General features: G+C 42.3%; 1 protein-coding gene across 1 annotated transcript in view; it reads left to right on the forward strand.

The window, feature by feature from the left end:
* The window catches only part of LOC110521846 (discs large homolog 1-like protein), a 187,252-nt gene that overhangs the window by 10,106 nt on the left and 157,750 nt on the right, over positions 1–19,396 (forward strand). The window contains exon 2 of the mRNA XM_021599762.2: positions 8,507–8,812. Coding sequence (XP_021455437.1) covers positions 8,507–8,812 — 306 coding nt within the window. The remainder of the gene's footprint in view (positions 1–8,506; positions 8,813–19,396) is intronic.

The following is a 19,396-nucleotide window of genomic DNA, read 5'->3' on the forward strand; positions in this document are numbered from 1 at the left end:
TTTATGGACGAGACCTGGGCTCGGGAACATGACATTCCTCTCAGACAGTTAAGGGAGTCCACGGCCTTGTTCGCCCTGGATGGTAGTCCTCTCCCCAGGATTCAGCGTGAGACGCTACCTTTAACCCTCACTGTTTCTGGTAATCATAGCGAAACCATTTCTTTTTTAATTTTTCGTTCACCTTTTACACCTGTTGTTTTGGGCCATCCCTGGCTAGTTTGTCATAATCCTTCCATTAATTGGTCTAGTAATTCTATCCTCTCCTGGAACGTCTCTTGTCATGTGAAATGTTTAATGTCTGCTATCCCTCCTGTTTCCTCTGTCTCTTCTTCACAGGAGGAGCCTGGTGATTTGACAGGGGTGCCGGAGGAATATCACGATCTGCGCACGGTGTTCAGTCGGTCCAGGGCCACCTCTCTTCCTCCACACCGGTCGTATGATTGTAGTATTGATCTCCTTCCGGGAACCACTCCCCCCCGGGGTAGACTATACTCTCTGTCGGCTCCCGAACGTAAGGCTCTCGAAGATTATTTGTCTGTAGCTCTTGCCGCCGGTACCATAGTCCCCTCCTCCTCTCCCGCCGGAGCGGGGGTTTTTTTTGTTAAGAAGAAGGACGGGTCCCTGCGCCCCTGCATAGATTATCGAGGGCTGAATGACATAACAGTGAAGAATCGTTATCCGCTTCCTCTTATGTCTTCAGCCTTCGAGATCCTGCAGGGAGCCAGGTTTTTCACTAAGTTGGACCTTCGTAACGCTTACCATCTCGTGCGCATCAGGGAGGGGGACGAGTGGAAGACGGCGTTTAACAATCCGTTAGGGCACTTTGAATACCGGGTTCTTCCTTTCGGCCTCGCTAACGCTCCAGCTGTCTTTCAGGCATTAGTCAATGATGTCCTGAGAGACATGCTGAACATCTTTGTTTTCGTTTACCTTGACGATATCCTGATTTTTTCACCGTCACGCCAGATTCATGTTCAGCACGTTCGACGTGTCCTCCAGCGCCTTTTAGAGAATTGTCTTTTTGTGAAGGCTGAGAAGTGCTCTTTTCATGCTTCCTCCGTCACATTTCTCGGTTCTGTTATTTCCGCTGAAGGCATTAAGATGGATCCCGCTAAGGTCCAAGCTGTCATTGATTGGCCCGTCCCTAAGTCACGCGTCGAGTTGCAGCGCTTTCTCGGCTTCGCGAACTTCTATCGTCGTTTCATCCGTAATTTCGGTCAGGTGGCAGCCCCTCTCACAGCCCTTACTTCTGTCAAGACGTGCTTTAAGTGGTCCGTTTCCGCCCAGGGAGCTTTTGATCTCCTCAAGAATCGTTTTACATCCGCACCTATCCTTGTTACACCTGACGTCTCTAGACAGTTCATTGTCGAGGTTGACGCGTCAGAGGTGGGCGTGGGAGCCATTCTTTCTCAGCGCTCCTTCTCTGACGACAAGGTCCACCCTTGCGCGTATTTTTCTCATCGCCTGTCGCCGTCGGAACGTAACTATGATGTGGGAAACCGCGAACTGCTCGCCATCCGCTTAGCCCTAGGCGAATGGCGACAGTGGTTGGAGGGGGCGACCGTTCCTTTTGTCGTTTGGACTGACCATAGGAACCTTGAGTACATCCGTTCTGCCAAACAACTTAATGCGCGTCAGGCGCGCTGGGCGCTGTTTTTCGCTCGTTTCGAGTTCGTGATTTCTTATCGTCCGGGCTCTAAGAACACCAAGCCTGATGCTTTATCTCGTCTCTTCAGTTCTTCAGTAGCCTCCACTGACCCCGAGGGGATTCTCCCTGAGGGGCGTGTTGTCGGGTTGACTGTCTGGGGAATTGAGAGGCAGGTAAAGCAAGCACTCACTCAAACTCCGTCGCCGCGCGCTTGTCCCAGGAACCTTCTTTTCGTTCCCGTTCCTACTCGTCTGGCCGTTCTTCAGTGGGCTCACTCTGCCAAGTTAGCCGGCCACCCTGGCGTTCGGGGTACGCTTGCTTCCATTCGCCAGCGCTTTTGGTGGCCCACCCGGGAGCATGACACGCGTCGCTTCGTGGCTGCTTGTTCGGTCTGCGCGCAGACTAAGTCCGGTAACTCTCCTCCTGCCGGCCGTCTCAGGCCGCTTCCCATTCCCTCTCGACCGTGGTCTCACATCGCCTTAGATTTTGTCACCGGACTGCCTTCGTCAGCGGGGAAGACTGTTATTCTTACGGTTGTCGACAGGTTCTCTAAGGCGGCTCATTTTATTCCCCTTGCTAAGCTTCCTTCTGCTAAAGAGACGGCACAAATCATCATCGAGCATGTTTTCAGAATTCATGGCCTTCCGTCAGACGTCGTTTCGGACAGAGGTCCACAATTCACGTCTCAATTTTGGAGGGAGTTTTGCCGTTTGATTGGGGCTTCCGTCAGTCTCTCTTCCGGCTTTCACCCCCAGTCTAACGGTCAAGCAGAACGGGCCAATCAGACTATTGGTCGCATCTTACGCAGTCTTTCTTTTCGCAACCCTGCGTCTTGGTCAGAACAGCTCCCCTGGGCAGAATACGCCCACAACTCGCTTCCTTCGTCTGCGACCGGGCTATCTCCTTTTCAGAGTAGCCTCGGGTACCAGCCTCCGCTGTTCTCATCTCAGTTCGCCGAGTCCAGCGTCCCCTCCGCTCAGGCTTTTGTCCAACGTTGCGAGCGCACCTGGAAGAGGGTCAGGTCTGCACTTTGCCGTTATAGGGCGCAGACTGTGAGGGCTGCTAATAAGCGTAGAACTAAGAGTCCTAGATATTGTCGCGGTCAGAGAGTTTGGCTCTCCACTCAGAACCTTCCCCTTAAGACCACTTCTCGCAAGTTGACCCCGCGGTTCATTGGTCCGTTCCGTATTTCTCAGGTCATTAATCCTGTCGCAGTTCGACTTCTTCTTCCGCGATACCTTCGTCGCGTCCACCCGGTCTTCCATGTCTCCTGTATCAAGCCCGTTCTTCGCGCCCCCGCTCGTCTTCCCCCCCCCCCCCCATCCTTGTCGAGGGCGCACCCATCTACAGGGTCCGTAGGATTTTGGACATGCGTCCTCGGGGCCGTGGTCATCAGTACCTAGTAGATTGGGAGGGGTACGGTCCTGAGGAGAGGAGTTGGGTTCCCTCTCGGGACGTGCTGGATCGTGCGCTGATCGATGATTTCCTCCGTTGCCGCCAGGTTTCCTCCTCGAGTGCGCCAGGAGGCGCTCGGTGAGTGGGGGGGTACTGTCATGTACTGTCATGTTGTGTCTTGTTTCTGTCCTTTCCCTTCACCCTGTCTCCCTCTGCTGGTCGTTGTTAGGTTACCTTTTCTCCCCCTCTTTTCCCCAGCTGTGCCTTGTCTCCTCCTAACTACCTCGTCACCCCTTTTCCCACCTGTTCCCTTTTTCCCTCTGATTAGGTCTCTATATCTCTCTCTGTTCCTGCTCCTGTCCTTGTCGGATTCTTGTTTGTGTTGTTCATGCCGGAACCAGACTATCGTCATGTTTGCTGCAACCTTGTCCTGTCCTGTCGGAACCTGCCGGTCCATCTGAGCCTACGTTTTGTTTTGTTATTAAAGAAGCTCTGTTTACGTTAATTCGCTTTTGGGTCCTCATTCACGCACCGTAACAGTGTACTTCCGTAAATTCTCTAAAATTATGTTGGAGGAGACTTATGGAAGAGAAATGAACATTAAATTGTCTGGCAACAGCTCTGGTCGACATTCCTGCAGTCAGCATGCCAATTGCATGCTCCCTCAACTTGAGACATCTGTGGCATTGTGTTGTGTGACAAAACTGCACAATTTTGAGTGTCCTTTTATTGTCCCCAGCACAAGGTGCACCTTTTTAATTATCATTATGTTTAATCAGCTTCTTGATATGCAACACCTGTCAGGTGGATGGATTATCTTTGCAAATGATAAATGCTCATTTAACATCTTGACACTTAACATCTTGACCCATCCCGTTAAGCGGGATCATTTATCAACATCCGCTGAATTGCAGGGCTCCAAATTCAAATTGAATTACTAAAAATATTTAATTGTCATGAAATCACAAGTGCAATATAGCAAAACACAGCTTAGCTTGTTGTTAATCCACCGGGCGTGTCAGATTTCAAAATAGCTTTTCGGCAAAAGCATACCAAGCGTTTATGTAAGGACATCTCTCTCAGCAGACAAAACATTACAAACAGCTAGCAGCAAAGTAGATTGGTCACGAAATTCAGAAAAGCAATAAAATGAATTGCTTACCTTTGATGATCTTTGGATGTTTGCACTCAGGAGACTCCCAGTTACACAATAAATGTTCCTTTTGTTCCATAAAGATTATTTTATATCCAAAATACCTCCATTTGGTTGGCGCGTTATGTTCAGAAATCCACAGCTCGAGCGGTCACGACGGGCAGACAAAAATTCCAAATAGTATCCGTAAAATTCGTAGAAACATTTTATAATCAATCCTCAGGTTGTTTTTACAATATATAATCAATAATATTTCAACTGGACTGTAGCTTCTTCAATAGGAGAGAGAGAGAAAATGTCTGCTCCACTCTGTTGGCGCATGCAAAACGCTGCTGGCACCCAGCCATCCAATGACGCAATGTGATCTTTCTCGCTCATTTTTCAGAATTAAAGCCTGAAACTATGTCTAAAGACTTCACACCATGAGGAAGCCATAGGAAAAGGAATCTGGTTGATATCCCTTTAAAGGAGGGAAAGCATGCAATGGAACAGAGAGCTTTCAGGAAAAATAGCACTTCCTGGTTGGATTTTCCTCAGGTTTTTGCCTGCAATATCAGTTCTGTTATACTCAGAGACAATATTTTGACAGTTTTGGAAACTTTAGAGTGTTTTCTATCCTAATCTGACAATTATATGCATATTCTAGATTATGGCCTGAGAAATAGGCAGTTTCATTTGGGTACGATTTTCATCAAAACATCAAAATACTGCCCCTTACACTCAACAAGTTAACAGGGATTCAAGCAAATTTGCGCACAACATTTGAGATAAATAAGCTTTTGATGCATATGGAACATTTCTAGGATCTTTTATTTCAGCTCATGAAACATGGGACCAACACTTTACATGTTAAGTTTATATTTTGGTTCAGTATATATATTTCTGAACGACTCTTCAGGTTTGTTTGAGTGCCTTGTCAATGAAGTCTCTCTTTTCTCTCTTGTTCTTCGAGCACATATTCATTAGGTATAGTTGATAAGTGAGCGTAGTTTGCGACCAATGTTTTATATTAATACACTAGATGACTAACAGGGGGTGCTGTTTTTAAACCCCCATGCCTCCATCTTGGGACTCTCCCACCATTGTAAATAACTATTTTGTAAGCTATAGAAATGTATTTATTAAAGGGATACTTTGGGATTTTGGCAATGAAGCCCTTTATCTAATTCCATAGAGTCAATGAACTCATGGATACCATTTTTATGTCTGCATCCAGTATGAAGGAAGTTATAGGTAGTTTCGCAAGCCAATGCTAATTAGCATTCGCGCAATGACTGGAAGTCTATGGTATCTACTAGCATGCTAGCAGTTACCATAGACTTCCAATCTTTGCACTAATGCTATATATGTATATAGAAAAACATTTTCTTTAAAGTATAGTTTTTTAAAAGTTCTAACATTACTGTCCCCACTACAACAACAAAATGTTTAAATACATGTAATTTTTATTTAATTGAAGTACTGTATAATTCCATTAATTCCTATGGAGGACTGCTCCTTCTGAGGAGTGCCAATACGTCCGACCAGTGGCTTCAAAGCCTCTCATTGGCAAATACATAGCATCAGCAAGCCAGGGTTCGTGTACATCATTGTTTGCAACTCATCAATTAATTAATTAATTCAGTCATGAGAATGCATGTTTAGGCCTGTGCCAGGCAGTGTGATAGCTTAATAAATCAACTCCAGCACCCCTGATGAATAGAAGCGTGAGAATTTCCCATTCCATTCTCTCTCATCTAATCCTTAAGGCATCCGCATGCTTCCCATCTTCCCATCGGTCTTCGGCAGAGGGTTTTTTCGGCTGTTCGTGCACATTTTTCTTTCTTGAAGCAAGTCAAAGTTCGGTAGCTGGAGTCTTTGCCCATTTGTCGGTGATTGGTCAACTGTAGGAATTCTTCAATTAAGTGTTTATTGTCATTCAACGAGAGATCATTTTCATGCATATTTTTCACTTGAGTAATACTGATGTAAAATTGCGCGACTAAGATCTCCTCTGCAAAAAAATCTAAAATTTACGACAGATTTCTTAAGTTATCTTTGACTAATTTGGACTATTTTGAGGAAGTGTATACCAGCTACGACGTCTGACGATGGACAAACAGCACTATTTTGTCTCATTTTTCAAGTGAAGATATTTTAAGGAAGTATGTGAGCACACTCGATCGGTTCGGGCTAGGTGCCAGCCAAACTGAAGCATGCGGAAGGCTTTAGTCTGGCTAACACATAATGCTCAGCTTCTGGCTCAGCTCCTGACTTCAGTCTGCAATGAGTCGGCACAATGCATCGATAATGAAGGGGGCTGTGCTTTTACTGTTTGGCTCTCCGCTGTCATTCTCACTCAAACACCCACAGCAACACACAGCCCCTGAGCCCCACCCCTTTACATTACAACGGTTGAATTTTCAAATCCAAACAAATCCAAAAATGACATTTTTTTTCAGCTAGGTTATGCACACACATATGTACAGTCTAACACAGTGGTATTTCCACTTTTTCAGCGGGGACACACCACCCCATATCTCTTCCACACAACCACACATTTTACATCAACAAATAACCTTCAATTAATTACATTTTCATCTCTCTGTTCAAAATGAAGAGAACCAATGAATACATTTACTCAATAGCATTTTATTTTTCAATGTTTTTTGATATGATACTTTTTTTATGTGCAGAACCCACTCCAACTTTGAATGCCGCTGCTCTAACAATGGAATGAACATTATCTCACAAAGCTACAGTATCAGGAGCACCAGTCTGCTTGTGATAATGATGAAGCAGAATGTAAACAGCTCAACTGAGCATACACATTCCCATTCGAACATCAAGTAATTTAGCAGTAGTACACATCCCAGACCTAATGTACTGTATCTTTGTGGGGTGTGTGAATATACCAGGGCATATTACTGCTGTTTGGGCCCTCTGCACTAAACCGGATTAGTACTGTGAGCTCACTGAGTCTTTTATTTTTAGGTGATTGACAGGGCTGGGAGGAGGGGAGAAGAGGAAACTGGAATGGGTTGACCCAGGAAGCAAATACAATACTTCTACTTACATCCTCTACCATTTGTATATGCTTTTCCTTAATGGCATGCTACATAAGTGTATTTTTAAATGTTTTGGGATGGCCATGTTCCCATTGCATTTTGAATGTTCTCACAATCAAATGGGAGCCAGCCCAAATGGTTCTGATTGGGTTGTTTCTTATTAGCTGGCATAGCTAATCTGCATAGTAAATTGCAACACCAGTTAGACCCCTTATTGACAAATGCTGCGAAAATAATGTTTGGATGATTTGGATGATGAACTGTTGCGTCCTTACCTTTTGTTCTGATAATTTCCCCATAATCTCCAAAGTGCTCCCTTTCAATTGCCACCATGGTTATGCATATGCTTCTCATATTTCTTCTGTTTGAAGCATTTAAATTTGACCCTGTTCACATATGCCAATTCTCAAGAGTGTAAAGGGTTAAAAAATCGCAATACTGCTGATTTCCATTTCTCCCTGGTCGTTAATTCATTGGCCAATCACTGGTCACTGATTGCCCAGAGAGTCCAAATAACTGGTGTTTTTTCCATGGTCTGAATAAATCCCACTACCTGTCTGGTAGCGGCCCAGATTGACAAAGTCCTGTAGCGGTGCTGTGTTGGTTGATTGGGTGGGTATGTGCTGTCCCAGTGAGAGGCAGTGGTCAAAGTGAAAGGGAAGGGTTTTAGATGTGATCATGCTGTGTATTTTCTCAGCAACATTATTGTATTATTATTTGTTATGGCTATATCATCATGGAACAATGGGAAACACTCCTAAAGCTATTAGCGCCACACTGGTCCTACACCTGGGCTGCCCTACAGATAAAAACACACACAAACGCGCGCACACACACGCACACACACACACACACACACACACACACACACACACACACACACACACACACACACACACACACACACACACACACACACACACACACACACACACACACACACACACACGAACACACACACAGAGAGACACACACACACCTCACACAGCGTGTATGCTCAGCGTGATGGAACAAAGTCTGTTTGATCTTCATACAGTTCTAGCTGAGTGACATTAAGCCCATTTAGAAGTGCTTAGTCCTCTTCCACTGTGACCTGAAAACTAACAGAAACCTGTCCCTCTCCCCTCTTTCCCCTTCACTTCTCTATTTTATCTTTGCCTCTCACTCCCTTTTTATCTCTTCCTTTCCCCTCACTATCCCATCTCTTGCCCTCTTCTCTCTGTCTCCCCCCTCTCTCTCCCCCCTTCATCTACCACTCTGCAGAAGTACAGGATTCAGGATGAAGATAGTTCAACCCCCCAGCAGGACCAAGGTCAGTCCCAGGTCTGTCCTCAGCACCCCTACCCTGGCTTGGAGGGCAGAGAGAGGGAGCTGCCGGGTAGCCACCACGGGACCCTCCGCAGCCACCATGGTACCCTGGACAGGCACCACCACAACAGGGGGGAGAGAGAGGGCACGGAGGGCAGGGGAGAGGGACTGCCAGAGCTGGCCCAGGTAGCAGAGAAGAAACTGTCCCGAATAGAGAACGTTCACGGATACGTCTCCCATGCACACATCTCCCCTACGAAGGTAGGACACAGCTATGTACTGTACATGTGTGAATTGTTAACACAGAGAAACATGCAATACATTATTGCATGCAACATGAAAGTGAAACGTAGCCTTTGTTGATGTACTGTATGACCCTGCTCCCCCTTCGTCCTCTTCTTCTTTCTCTTTATCTGGTCTTCACTTTCCTATTTACACACACTGTACCTTATCCCACACTCTTAGCACACACTCATACACAATATCATAATGGAATCCCCCTGCAGCGCTTGCATCAACACACAAAGCATAAGAGGAATGAGAAATGTTTGCATAGACTCCCCCCAGCAAACTGGGAACATTCCCAGAACATTAGCTAAGATTATAGTTAAGGTTTTATCAGATAATGGTTTTGACAACAATATATTTTTTTATGTTTTAATTTAAATATTCTCTTTTTTTGTTGTTGAATTTTACCCCTTTTTCGTGGTATCCAATTGTTTTAGTAGCTACTATCTTGTCTCATCGCTACAACTTCCTTGGGGAGAGACGAAGGTTGCAAGTCATGCGTCCTCTGATACACAACCCAACCAAGCCGCACTGCTTCTTAACACAGCGCACATCCAACCAGCCGCACCAATGTGTCGGAGGAAACACCGTGCACCTGGCAACCTTGGTTAGCGCGCACTGTGCCCGGCCCACCACAGGAGTCGCTGGTGCGCGATGAGACAAGGACATCCCTACCGGGCAAGCCCTCCCTAACCCGGACGAAGCTAGGCCAATTGTGCATCGCCCCACGGACCTCCCGGTCGTGGCCGGTTATGACAGAGCCTGGGCGCGAACCCAGAGTCTCTGATGGCACAGCTGGCGCTGCAGTACCCTTAACCCTTAACCACTGCGCCACCCGGGAGGCCCCCTAATTTAAATATTCTCTATAACAACCACCACAGAATATTCGAAAAAAAGTTAATTAGGTTTCCAGGTAATGTAATAGCACAATGTACCAGTAATATTTTCCCAGCAAACCAAAATTGGTTCTGTGAAAGCTCCCACATTTTGTCATATCACAAAAACTGTCCAGTTGTGCTGATGATAATACAATGTTTGTATAACACATTTGCGTGATGTTTCAAGAACGTTCACAGACACGTTTTGCCTCTTCTGTAATGGTTCCCAGAATGTTTCATTGGGTTGTGGGAACAGTCTGGTGTGAACATTGTGGGGACATCACAAAAGATATGTCCCCAAAATACCAAATACTGTCCAGTTGTGCGGCTGATTTATACAATGTTTATTCTAGGGTGCTAAAAACATTCACCTGTGCTGGCATTCCGATAATGTTTTTTTCAGAGTGCAAAAAAAAACGTTCATTTTATGTTGCAAGAATGTTGACAGAACAGCCTTTCAGAGTTCTTTAAATGTTCTCAGAACATGAATTAGATTGTGGGAATAGTATGAGAGATTGGTTCCGAAAACACAAAATATGCTCAGTTACATTCATACAATGTTTAAGTTAGCTTGCACAGGACATTCCCTTAATGTTGCAATAATATTAGTGGGATATTGAGACAGGTTGCACAAAACATTCCCACAATGTTGCATACTGTTCCACAATTTCCAAATAAGTAAGTTTTTATGACATTCATATCATTTCTGTTTTAGGTTTAACATCATATTCCATTGATGTTCACGCTATATACATTTTACTTGTCTTGGAGGTCCTCCAAACATTTCTAGAACATTTAGAAAATGTTTTATCTAACATTCTCAGCATGCAAATTTGTAACTCCTTAAAGCAGATTGGAATACATCCCCATTATGTTTCTCTCCAGATTGAATGGCAATTCACATTTGAGGACTGTATTGAAGTCCCATTACAAGGTGTGAAAGATACACATGGCATTTTAATTTCATTCATATGATACTGAAAAGCATTTAATCATACAAACACAAGTTTTACCATTCATTTGTTGACAAACTGCACATTATTTCATGGTCCTTTGGGCCTCTGTACGCCTATTTAGGCATTCCAGAAAAAATCGGACATTTCCAGGTACAATAGTAATTTACAACATTAACAATGTCTACACAGTATTTCTGATCAATTTGATGTTATTTTAATGGACAAATAAAAAGCTTTTCTTTCAAAAACAAGGACATTTTTCTAAGTGACCCCAAACTTTTGAATGGTAGTGTACACAGCAAGGCTGTCTTTCCCCTGGCCTCTATGCAAATTTTTACCAGACCACCCAAAAATTGGGGAGTAGTAGTTCACAAATCGATTTTATCGTGCAGAAAAAACATGAAGATGACAAAATTAAAATTAAATAATGTGCAGATTGTCAACATATGTGTACAAAAATATGGTTGTGCTTGTGTGATTAAAATGCCGTTCAAATGTCCTATGAATGCGAATTGCCATTAAATTTGGAGAGAAACATAATAGGGATGTATTCCAACCTGCCTTGCTATGCTTTAAGGAGCTACAAATTTGCATGCTGAGAATGTTGTCGTAATATTTGGTAAAAACGTGTGTTCTTGCAATGTTCTGATGACCTCCAAGACAAAGTAAAATGTATATTGCGTGAACATCAATCAAATATGCTATGAACATCATAAAAACTTCATAAAACATCATAAAAAGATCATAAAAAGTTTTTGGGAAATTGTGCAACATTGTGGGAATGTTCTGTGCAATGATGTGAATGTCACAATAATATTCTTGCAACATCCCAGACAACTCCCATAACTTAATTAACCTTAACCTTTAAAGAACCTAGACCAGGTGTTATGTCAACATTCTTACAGCATTATAGGAATGTCCTGTGCAACATAACTTAAACATTTTATGAACGTCATCACAACTGAGCATATTTTGTGTTTCGTGAACCTATCTCTTGTAATATACCCACACTGTTCCCACAACCAAATTACATGATATGGGAACATTTAAAAAAACTCAGTAAGGCTGTTCTGTCAACATTCTTGCAACATCAAAGGAATGTTTTATGCAACCTGATACAAACATTATCTGAATGTCAGCACAACTGGACAGTTTTAGTGTTGTGGGAACATATCTCTTGTCATATCCCAACAATGTTGACATATCCTAAAGAAACATTCTGGGACCTGTTAAAGAACCGCCAAAATGTGTTCTGGGAATGTTCTTGTAACATCAGGTGAATGTTTTTTTACACCCTAAACGAAACATCGTAGAATCATCCGCACAACTGAATTTTTTTTTTATTGGTATTTGTATTTATTAAAGATCCCCATTAGCTGCTGCCAAGGCAGTTATTTAAACAACTTATTATGGCTGCAATCCCGTTAACGGGATCGATCTGACAACAGCCAGGGAAAGTGCAGGGCGTCAAATTCAAAACAACAGAAATCTCATAATTAAAATTACTCAAACATCTTATACCGTTTTAAAGGTAATCTTGTTATTAATCCCACCACAGTGTCCGATTTCAAATAGGCTTTACAGCGAAAGCAGCACAAACGATTATGTTAGGTCACCACCAACTCACAGAAAAACACAGCCATTTTTCCAGCCAAAGAGAGGAGTCACAAAAAGCACAAATAGAGATAAAATGAATCACTAACCTTTGATGATCTTCATCAGATGACACTCATAGGACTTCATGTTACACAATACATGTATGTTTTGTTTGATAAAGTTCATATTTATATTAAAAAATCTGAGTATACATTGGCGCGTTATGTTCACTAGTTCCAAAAACATTCAGTAATTTTGCATAGCCACATCAATTTAACAGAAATACTCATCATAAATGTTGATGAAAATACAAGTTATACACATGGAATTATAGATATACCTCTCCTTAATGCAACCGCTGTGTCAGATTTCAAAAAAACTTTACGGAAAAAGCAAACCATGCAATAATCTGAGACGGCACTCAGAATTCTTTATTTTATTCGCCATGTTGGAGTCAAAAGAAATCAGAAATAACATTATAAATATTCCCTTACCTTTGATGATCTTCATCAGAATGCACTCCCAGGAATCCTAGTTCCACAATAAATGCTTGATTTGTTCAATAATGTCCATTATTTATGTCCAAGTAGCTACTTTTGTTAGAGCTTAGGTATACAAATCCAAACGCTTGTGCAGGTCGAGCCTAACATCGGACAAAAACGTCAAAAAGTATTTGGGGGCTGGGTCGAAAGGGGCTGGGGCTGGGTTGAAAATCGACCAACCTCAGATTTCTCACTTCCTGTTTGGATTTCTTCTCAGGTTTTTGCCTGCCATATGAGTTCTGTTATACTCACAGACATCATTCAAACAGTTTTAGAAACTTCAGAGTGTTTTCTATCCAATACTAACAATAATATGCATATATTAGCAACTGGGACTGAGGAGCAGGCCATTTACTCTGGGCACCTCTGGGCACCTTTCATCCAAGCTACTCAATACTGCCCCTGCAGCCATAAGAAGTAACATTTAAGGAAGTTATATACACTTAAAAATATTACATGACATTACATTTCATAACACTTTTCACAAAACATTAAATGTGTTCACTCAGGCCACTACTCTACTACCACATATCTACAATGCAAAATCCATTTGTAAGTGTGTGTAAAGTGCGTGTATTATCATGTGTATGTGTAAGCGTGTGTCTGTGCCTGTGTGATTCTCTTTACAGTCCCCGCTTATCCATAAGGTGTATTTTTATCTCTTTAAAAAAAATCTGATTCAACTGCTTGCATCAGTTATGAAGAGACCTCTAGTGGCATGTCTTGTGGGGTATACATGGGTGTCAGAGCCGTGTGCTAGTTGTTTAAACAGATACCTTGTGCATTCAGCATGTCAACACTTCTTATAAAAACAAGTTGTGTTGAAGTCAATCTCTCCTCCATTTTGAGCCATGAGCAATTTGCAGGCATATGCACATTTAAGGGCTAGCCGTTCTGCCCTGTTCTGAGCCAATTTTACAAGGTCCCTCTTTGTGACTGAACAGTAGTCCAGGTGTGAGAAAACTAGGGCCTGTAGGACCCGCCTTGTTGATAGTGTTGTTATAAAGGCAGTGCAGCGCTTTATTACAGACATACTTCTCCCTGTCTTAGCTACTATTGTATCGACATGTTTTGACCATGACAGTTTACAATCCAGGGTTACTCCAAGCAGTGTAATCACCTCAACTTTCTCAATTTCCACATTATTTATTACAATATTTAGTTGGGGTTTAGTGAATGATTTGTCACAAATAAAATGCTTTTAGTTTTGGAAATATTTAGGACTAACTTATTACTTGCCACCCATTCTGAAACTAACTGCAGCTCTTTGTTAAGTGTTGCAGTGATTCCAGTCGCTGTAGTAGCTGATGTGTATAGTGTTGAGTCATCTGCATACATAGACACACTGGCTTTACTCAAAGCCATTGGCATATCATTAGTATAGATTGAAAAGAGTAAGGGGCCTAGACAGCTGCCCTGGGGAATTCCTGATTATACCTGTATTATCTTTGAGAGGCTTCCATTAAAGAACACCCTCTGTGTTCTGTTAGACAGGTAACTCTTTGTCCACAATATAGCCAGGGGTATAAAGCCATAACACATACTTTTTTTTCCAGTAGCAGACTATGATTGATAATGTCAAAAGTCTAACAAAACAGCTCCCACAATCTTTTCATCATACATTTCTCTGTCAATCATCAGTCATTTGTTTAAGTGGCGTGCTTTTTGAATGTCCTACACTATGGGGCTCCCGAGTGGTGCAGTGGTCTAAGGCACTGCATCTCAGTGCTAGAAGTGTCATTACAGACACCCTGGTTCAAATCCAGGCTGTATCACAACCAGCTGTGATTGGGAGTCCCATAGGGTGGCCCACAATTGTCCCAGGTTTGGCTGGTGTAGGCTTTCATTGTAATATATATAAGCATGCTGGAAGTCTGTTGTCAATTTATTTACTGTAAAATACCATTGTATTTGGTCAAACACCATTTTTTCCAAAGGTTTGCTAAGGGTTGGTAACAGGCTGATTGGTCGGCTATTTGAGCCAATAAAGGGGCCTTTAAGCTGTCATTGTAAATAAGAATTTGTTCTTAAATGACTTGCCTAGTTAAATAAAGGTTAAATAAAAAAAGACATGTTGATGATTTCATTCCTGTGCTGTTTGTAAGTACCCTGGTAGGGTGACTGATAACCCGAACCAGGTTGCAGGCACTGGCAACAGTTTTAAGCTTTTTCTTGAGTGGGCAGCTTGATGAAAGCCAGTCAATATTTAAAATCACCCAGAAAATAAACCTCTATGTTGATATCACATACATTATCAAGCATTTCACACGTTATCCAGATACGGACTGTTAGCACTTGGTGGTCTATAGCAGCTTCCCACAAGAACGGGCTTTAGGTGAGGCAGATGAACCTGTAGCCATGTTACAACAGTATTTCACATTTTGTGATATACCCACAATGTTCCCAACAGACCTTTCCCACAACCTAATGAAATATTCTAGGAACCTTTGAAAAACACATTAAATAATGTTCTAGGAACGTTCTTGCAACATCAGGTGAATGTTTTATACAAATATTATATAATCACCAGCATGACTGGACAGTTTTTGTGTCATGAGAACATTTGCCTTGACCTAACGAATGTTATGGGAACTATCAAAAATACAGTTTTGGTAAGCTGGGCAGGTATTACACATAGTAGACAGCCATGGTAAGAACCAGAGATAGAAACAAGCAGTAGCGTATATGTATTCACTTGTTTGTGTGTTTACCATAGACTGTATTGTGTTTACATACTCTGTTGACTATGGTCTCTCTGTAAACATTTAGTCTTCAAGCCAAACCCTTTTAGATTCCAGGTAGAACCCTTTCGGTTTCTATGTAGCTGGAACCAAAAAGGGTTCTTCAAAGGCTTCTCCTATGGGGACGGCCAGATAACCTATTTAGGTTCTAGATAGCACCTTTCTTTCTAAGAGTGTAGTGTTGTGTGAGGTTCATTGTCAATAATGGATTCCTTCTCCCACCTAGTGGATCATTCCCATCACTGCAGCTGTGTGGACAATACTTCTATGCAAGTGAAATACTTTACTGAATCCCATATCGACCACTAGCACCTTGGCACATGTAGTAGCTCGGTCAAGGTTGGATAAATATAATAATAGCTCCACCTGGCCTTTTGAATTCTGGTTATATTTATTAAACTATTGACACAGACACTAAACATTGAGGTTCTGTACTAGATTTTAGCCATAAAGCTAATTTAGTAAACATACTGTCAGTGTTTTTATCAAGTAAACTATTCAATGATGCCTTTGACTCGTTTTAAAGATTCATTGTGACTAGTGTTTTGTTCAGTCTGTGGTCTGTGTGTCTCTCTGTGTGGTTATTTTGGTGGGGCCGCAGCTGGTGTGTTTGTGTTTGTGTGTCACAAATATCATATCATCACAGTGGTCTGCTTGGCTCTGTAGGCTCTAACAGATGGAGCAGCCTTCTTGTTTCTCTCCAGGACTCTGGTACTGCAGGGCTCTGGACCCAAATGTACCTTATGTACTGGCCAACACAACACACACACAGAGAAGCATAGGAACAACTCTGTCATTTGGGACACACATTTTGCTACGGGGGTCAGGGGACATACCCCCAAATTTTAAATGCTAATTTCTAGTGACTTTTGAGAAAAGGATACAGACAAAATATTAACTTTCAAATGGGCAAATTTACAAGGCTAAGGGTGGCATTGCAGAGGGTCACTTACTCTGGTACAGTCCAATCAGTCTTAGGGCCATGGCCATTCATATTGTACTGAATATCAGTGTGACTGTGAATGTGGATATATTCAATTAACCTTTTCACATGTGAGTTCTAAATACACTATCATTCAAAAGTTTGGGGTCACTTAGAAATGTCCTTGCTTTTGAAAGAAAAAAAAATTGTCCTTTAATATATCATTAATAACATGGAATTGTTTGGTTAGATTACTCGTTGGTTATGACTGCATTGTCGGAACTAGAAGCACAAGCATTTCACTACACTCGCATTAACATCTGCTAACCATGTGTATGTGACAAATAACATTTGATTTGATTTATATTTGAGGCATGCTATGCTAATGTGCTAAGGTGAGGATTAGCTAGATGAGACAGACAAATGTCTCTCTTCGATGAGAGGCCAAGGTCAAGTAAGCAGACATTTGCGCATCTCCAGTCAGAACAGAACCTGGCCGAAGATTTTCCCTCTGGCATATTTTCCAGGTGGTGCCCACATTGCCTTCATTGTTGTTTTCCTTACTAATAATTACTTTGGACTTGTGTGCGTTCCTCTCAAAGTAAGCGCCTTATTACATTATAATATTTGTTTCTGTGTTGTCGTTTCTACTGTAGCACACGGTATGTATCTATTTTTGGAGCATAATGTATTGTACACTCCTTTACAGTTTTACTGAAGGAACAAACAGCAAGAAAAGACATGCCTATATGTGGTTGTCTATTTTATTGAATTAGTAATAGTGGTTGAGCAACAAAAACAAGTTTTACTAGAGAAAAGAAAACAGCAAGAAAAGACTGACAACTTATAAATATGCATAACCCATATTTCAATATGTAATGATTAAACAACAAAAACTAAATTCCCACCCCTTAAGGCATTTGCATCATGGCAGGTCACCTATCAAGTCTGTCAGTCAGTAATTGCTGCAGATGTGCTCAATAGTGCTTGAGCATATGGTACTCCCCAAAGCATGGCGAAACACACACGGGTGTGTCATAAGCTAAACACCTGTACTTTGGCAACCTCCTCTGCTTCCTTCTCCTGGTGCTGGACAGGCAGACTTTGCAGTGCCTCCGTGTGTGATTGCTTTGAGTAGCAGTTTGAGGGACTTCTGAGGGAAAATGCTGTGCATTGAGGTGTAGGGGATTGTCCGCAGCAGGACTGCCCCCAGTGGATGGACGCCGAGGGGTGTGGTGCTATTCCAGCAGCTCTCTCATGAGCTTCTCTCTGTACTTTTGGTAAGTAATCACCTCACCTATGGGGGAGAGGGGAGAATGAGGGAGTGGTAAGGATGATGAGGGAGTGGTTTAGGTGGGTAAGATATTGTCAATATAAATGCATAATGGAACTGTAAGTGATTTGTATGTGAACTGTATGTCCAATTTAAAAAATATATTGTTCAGTAATCATCTCACCTATTAGCTGGCAGTGGAGAACTATGTGGCCATTGAGGACAGCAGTGTCGATCACATGGGGAAAAAAATCTTATACCAGTTGTGTGGGCGCATTCCACAAAACTGTTTATCATGTCCACCTTATTCACTGCTCCCATTTGGAGTTTATAGTCAAGCACAAAGTCCGGTTTGATCTTTCTCTCTCGTCAGGTGGTTCACCTTCCATGTGACCAACATGGTTGCTGTATGGACAGTGGAGAAGATATGGACATCTAGTTTGTCATGCCACCTACTGCCAGCTGTTGACCATTCTCCTTGAACTCTACCTCCCCGCTCTGTATCTTCCATAGTCCATATCTTCCGTAGTCCATATAGTTGTAAGGACTGTGTTTGTGCAAATTGTTTCTGTGAAAATAAAGTGTGGCCAGCTCGAACGCTGACCATTGCGTCAATCGTATTGAGTAAATTGTTCTAATCACACCGGTTTGAGCATATGGCGCAGCGACCACCGTAGAATGCTCAAACCCTGTGCTCATATCTGCCAAAGGGTTAAACAACCACTTTGTACTCTCTCTGCTACTGTATGATTAATTTCCTAGTATTTTTATCACTTCCCCCATATCAGGTTGTTACTACTACTGCTGCTCTACATACCGTATGGTTTAAAACTTATACTATTTTCAACTTATAATACAGTTATTATACTGTAATAATAACTAGCAACATACACAGTGAAAAACAGTTGTGCGGGCCACAAAAAAAATCTGATCTCATCATGAGGGACCGCAGTGGCTCTCCGGTCTGGGTACAGTACCCACATCCATAGGGCGTAGAGAAAATGTTGCAGTTATAAATCAAGTTTGCTGCAATTTCTACACATTTTGCCATGTGGTGGAGAGAAACATGTGCAGTTTTACAGCTAATTTCCTGCAATTCTACACATTTTGACATGGATTGGAGTAAAATGTTTAATATATCTGAGTGAGAGTGACTAACAAAATCAATGGACCCCACCTCCCTCCAAGAAATGTTATTTGAGAGTATTGAAGTCTATCTGCTAATTTCATAGCTGATATGTCTCTTAAAATATATATAAAATAAAATTCTAACATATTTGCAGGAAGTGGTTGTGTTATTGTAAAGGCTGTGTGGATACTCTGAATGCATTTCCATTGGGATGCATCGTGCACATACATATCACACTTCATATTCCTGGTGGCTCACACACATTTCTCATTCAACAAACGTTTCAGTTGGTTTAAAGCTCTCTCCATCTCAGGACTTGCACTCACTTTCATACCTGCTTGAGTGTCTACATGCTTTCGATTTCATACCTATGGCCTGGAAATGCTCCTTCCATTCACCATCACATTGTCTCTGTTCATCTTGCACACTCGATTCAATCTAAGTGTATTTTTGCATGGAGATCAGTCAGTGTGTGTGTGTGTGTGTGTGTGTGTGTGTGTGCGCGTGTGTGCGTGTGTGT

The sequence above is a fragment of the Oncorhynchus mykiss genome, chromosome 30, assembly GCF_013265735.2.
Source record: "Oncorhynchus mykiss isolate Arlee chromosome 30, USDA_OmykA_1.1, whole genome shotgun sequence".
In the NCBI taxonomy this organism is placed as follows: domain Eukaryota; kingdom Metazoa; phylum Chordata; class Actinopteri; order Salmoniformes; family Salmonidae; genus Oncorhynchus; species Oncorhynchus mykiss.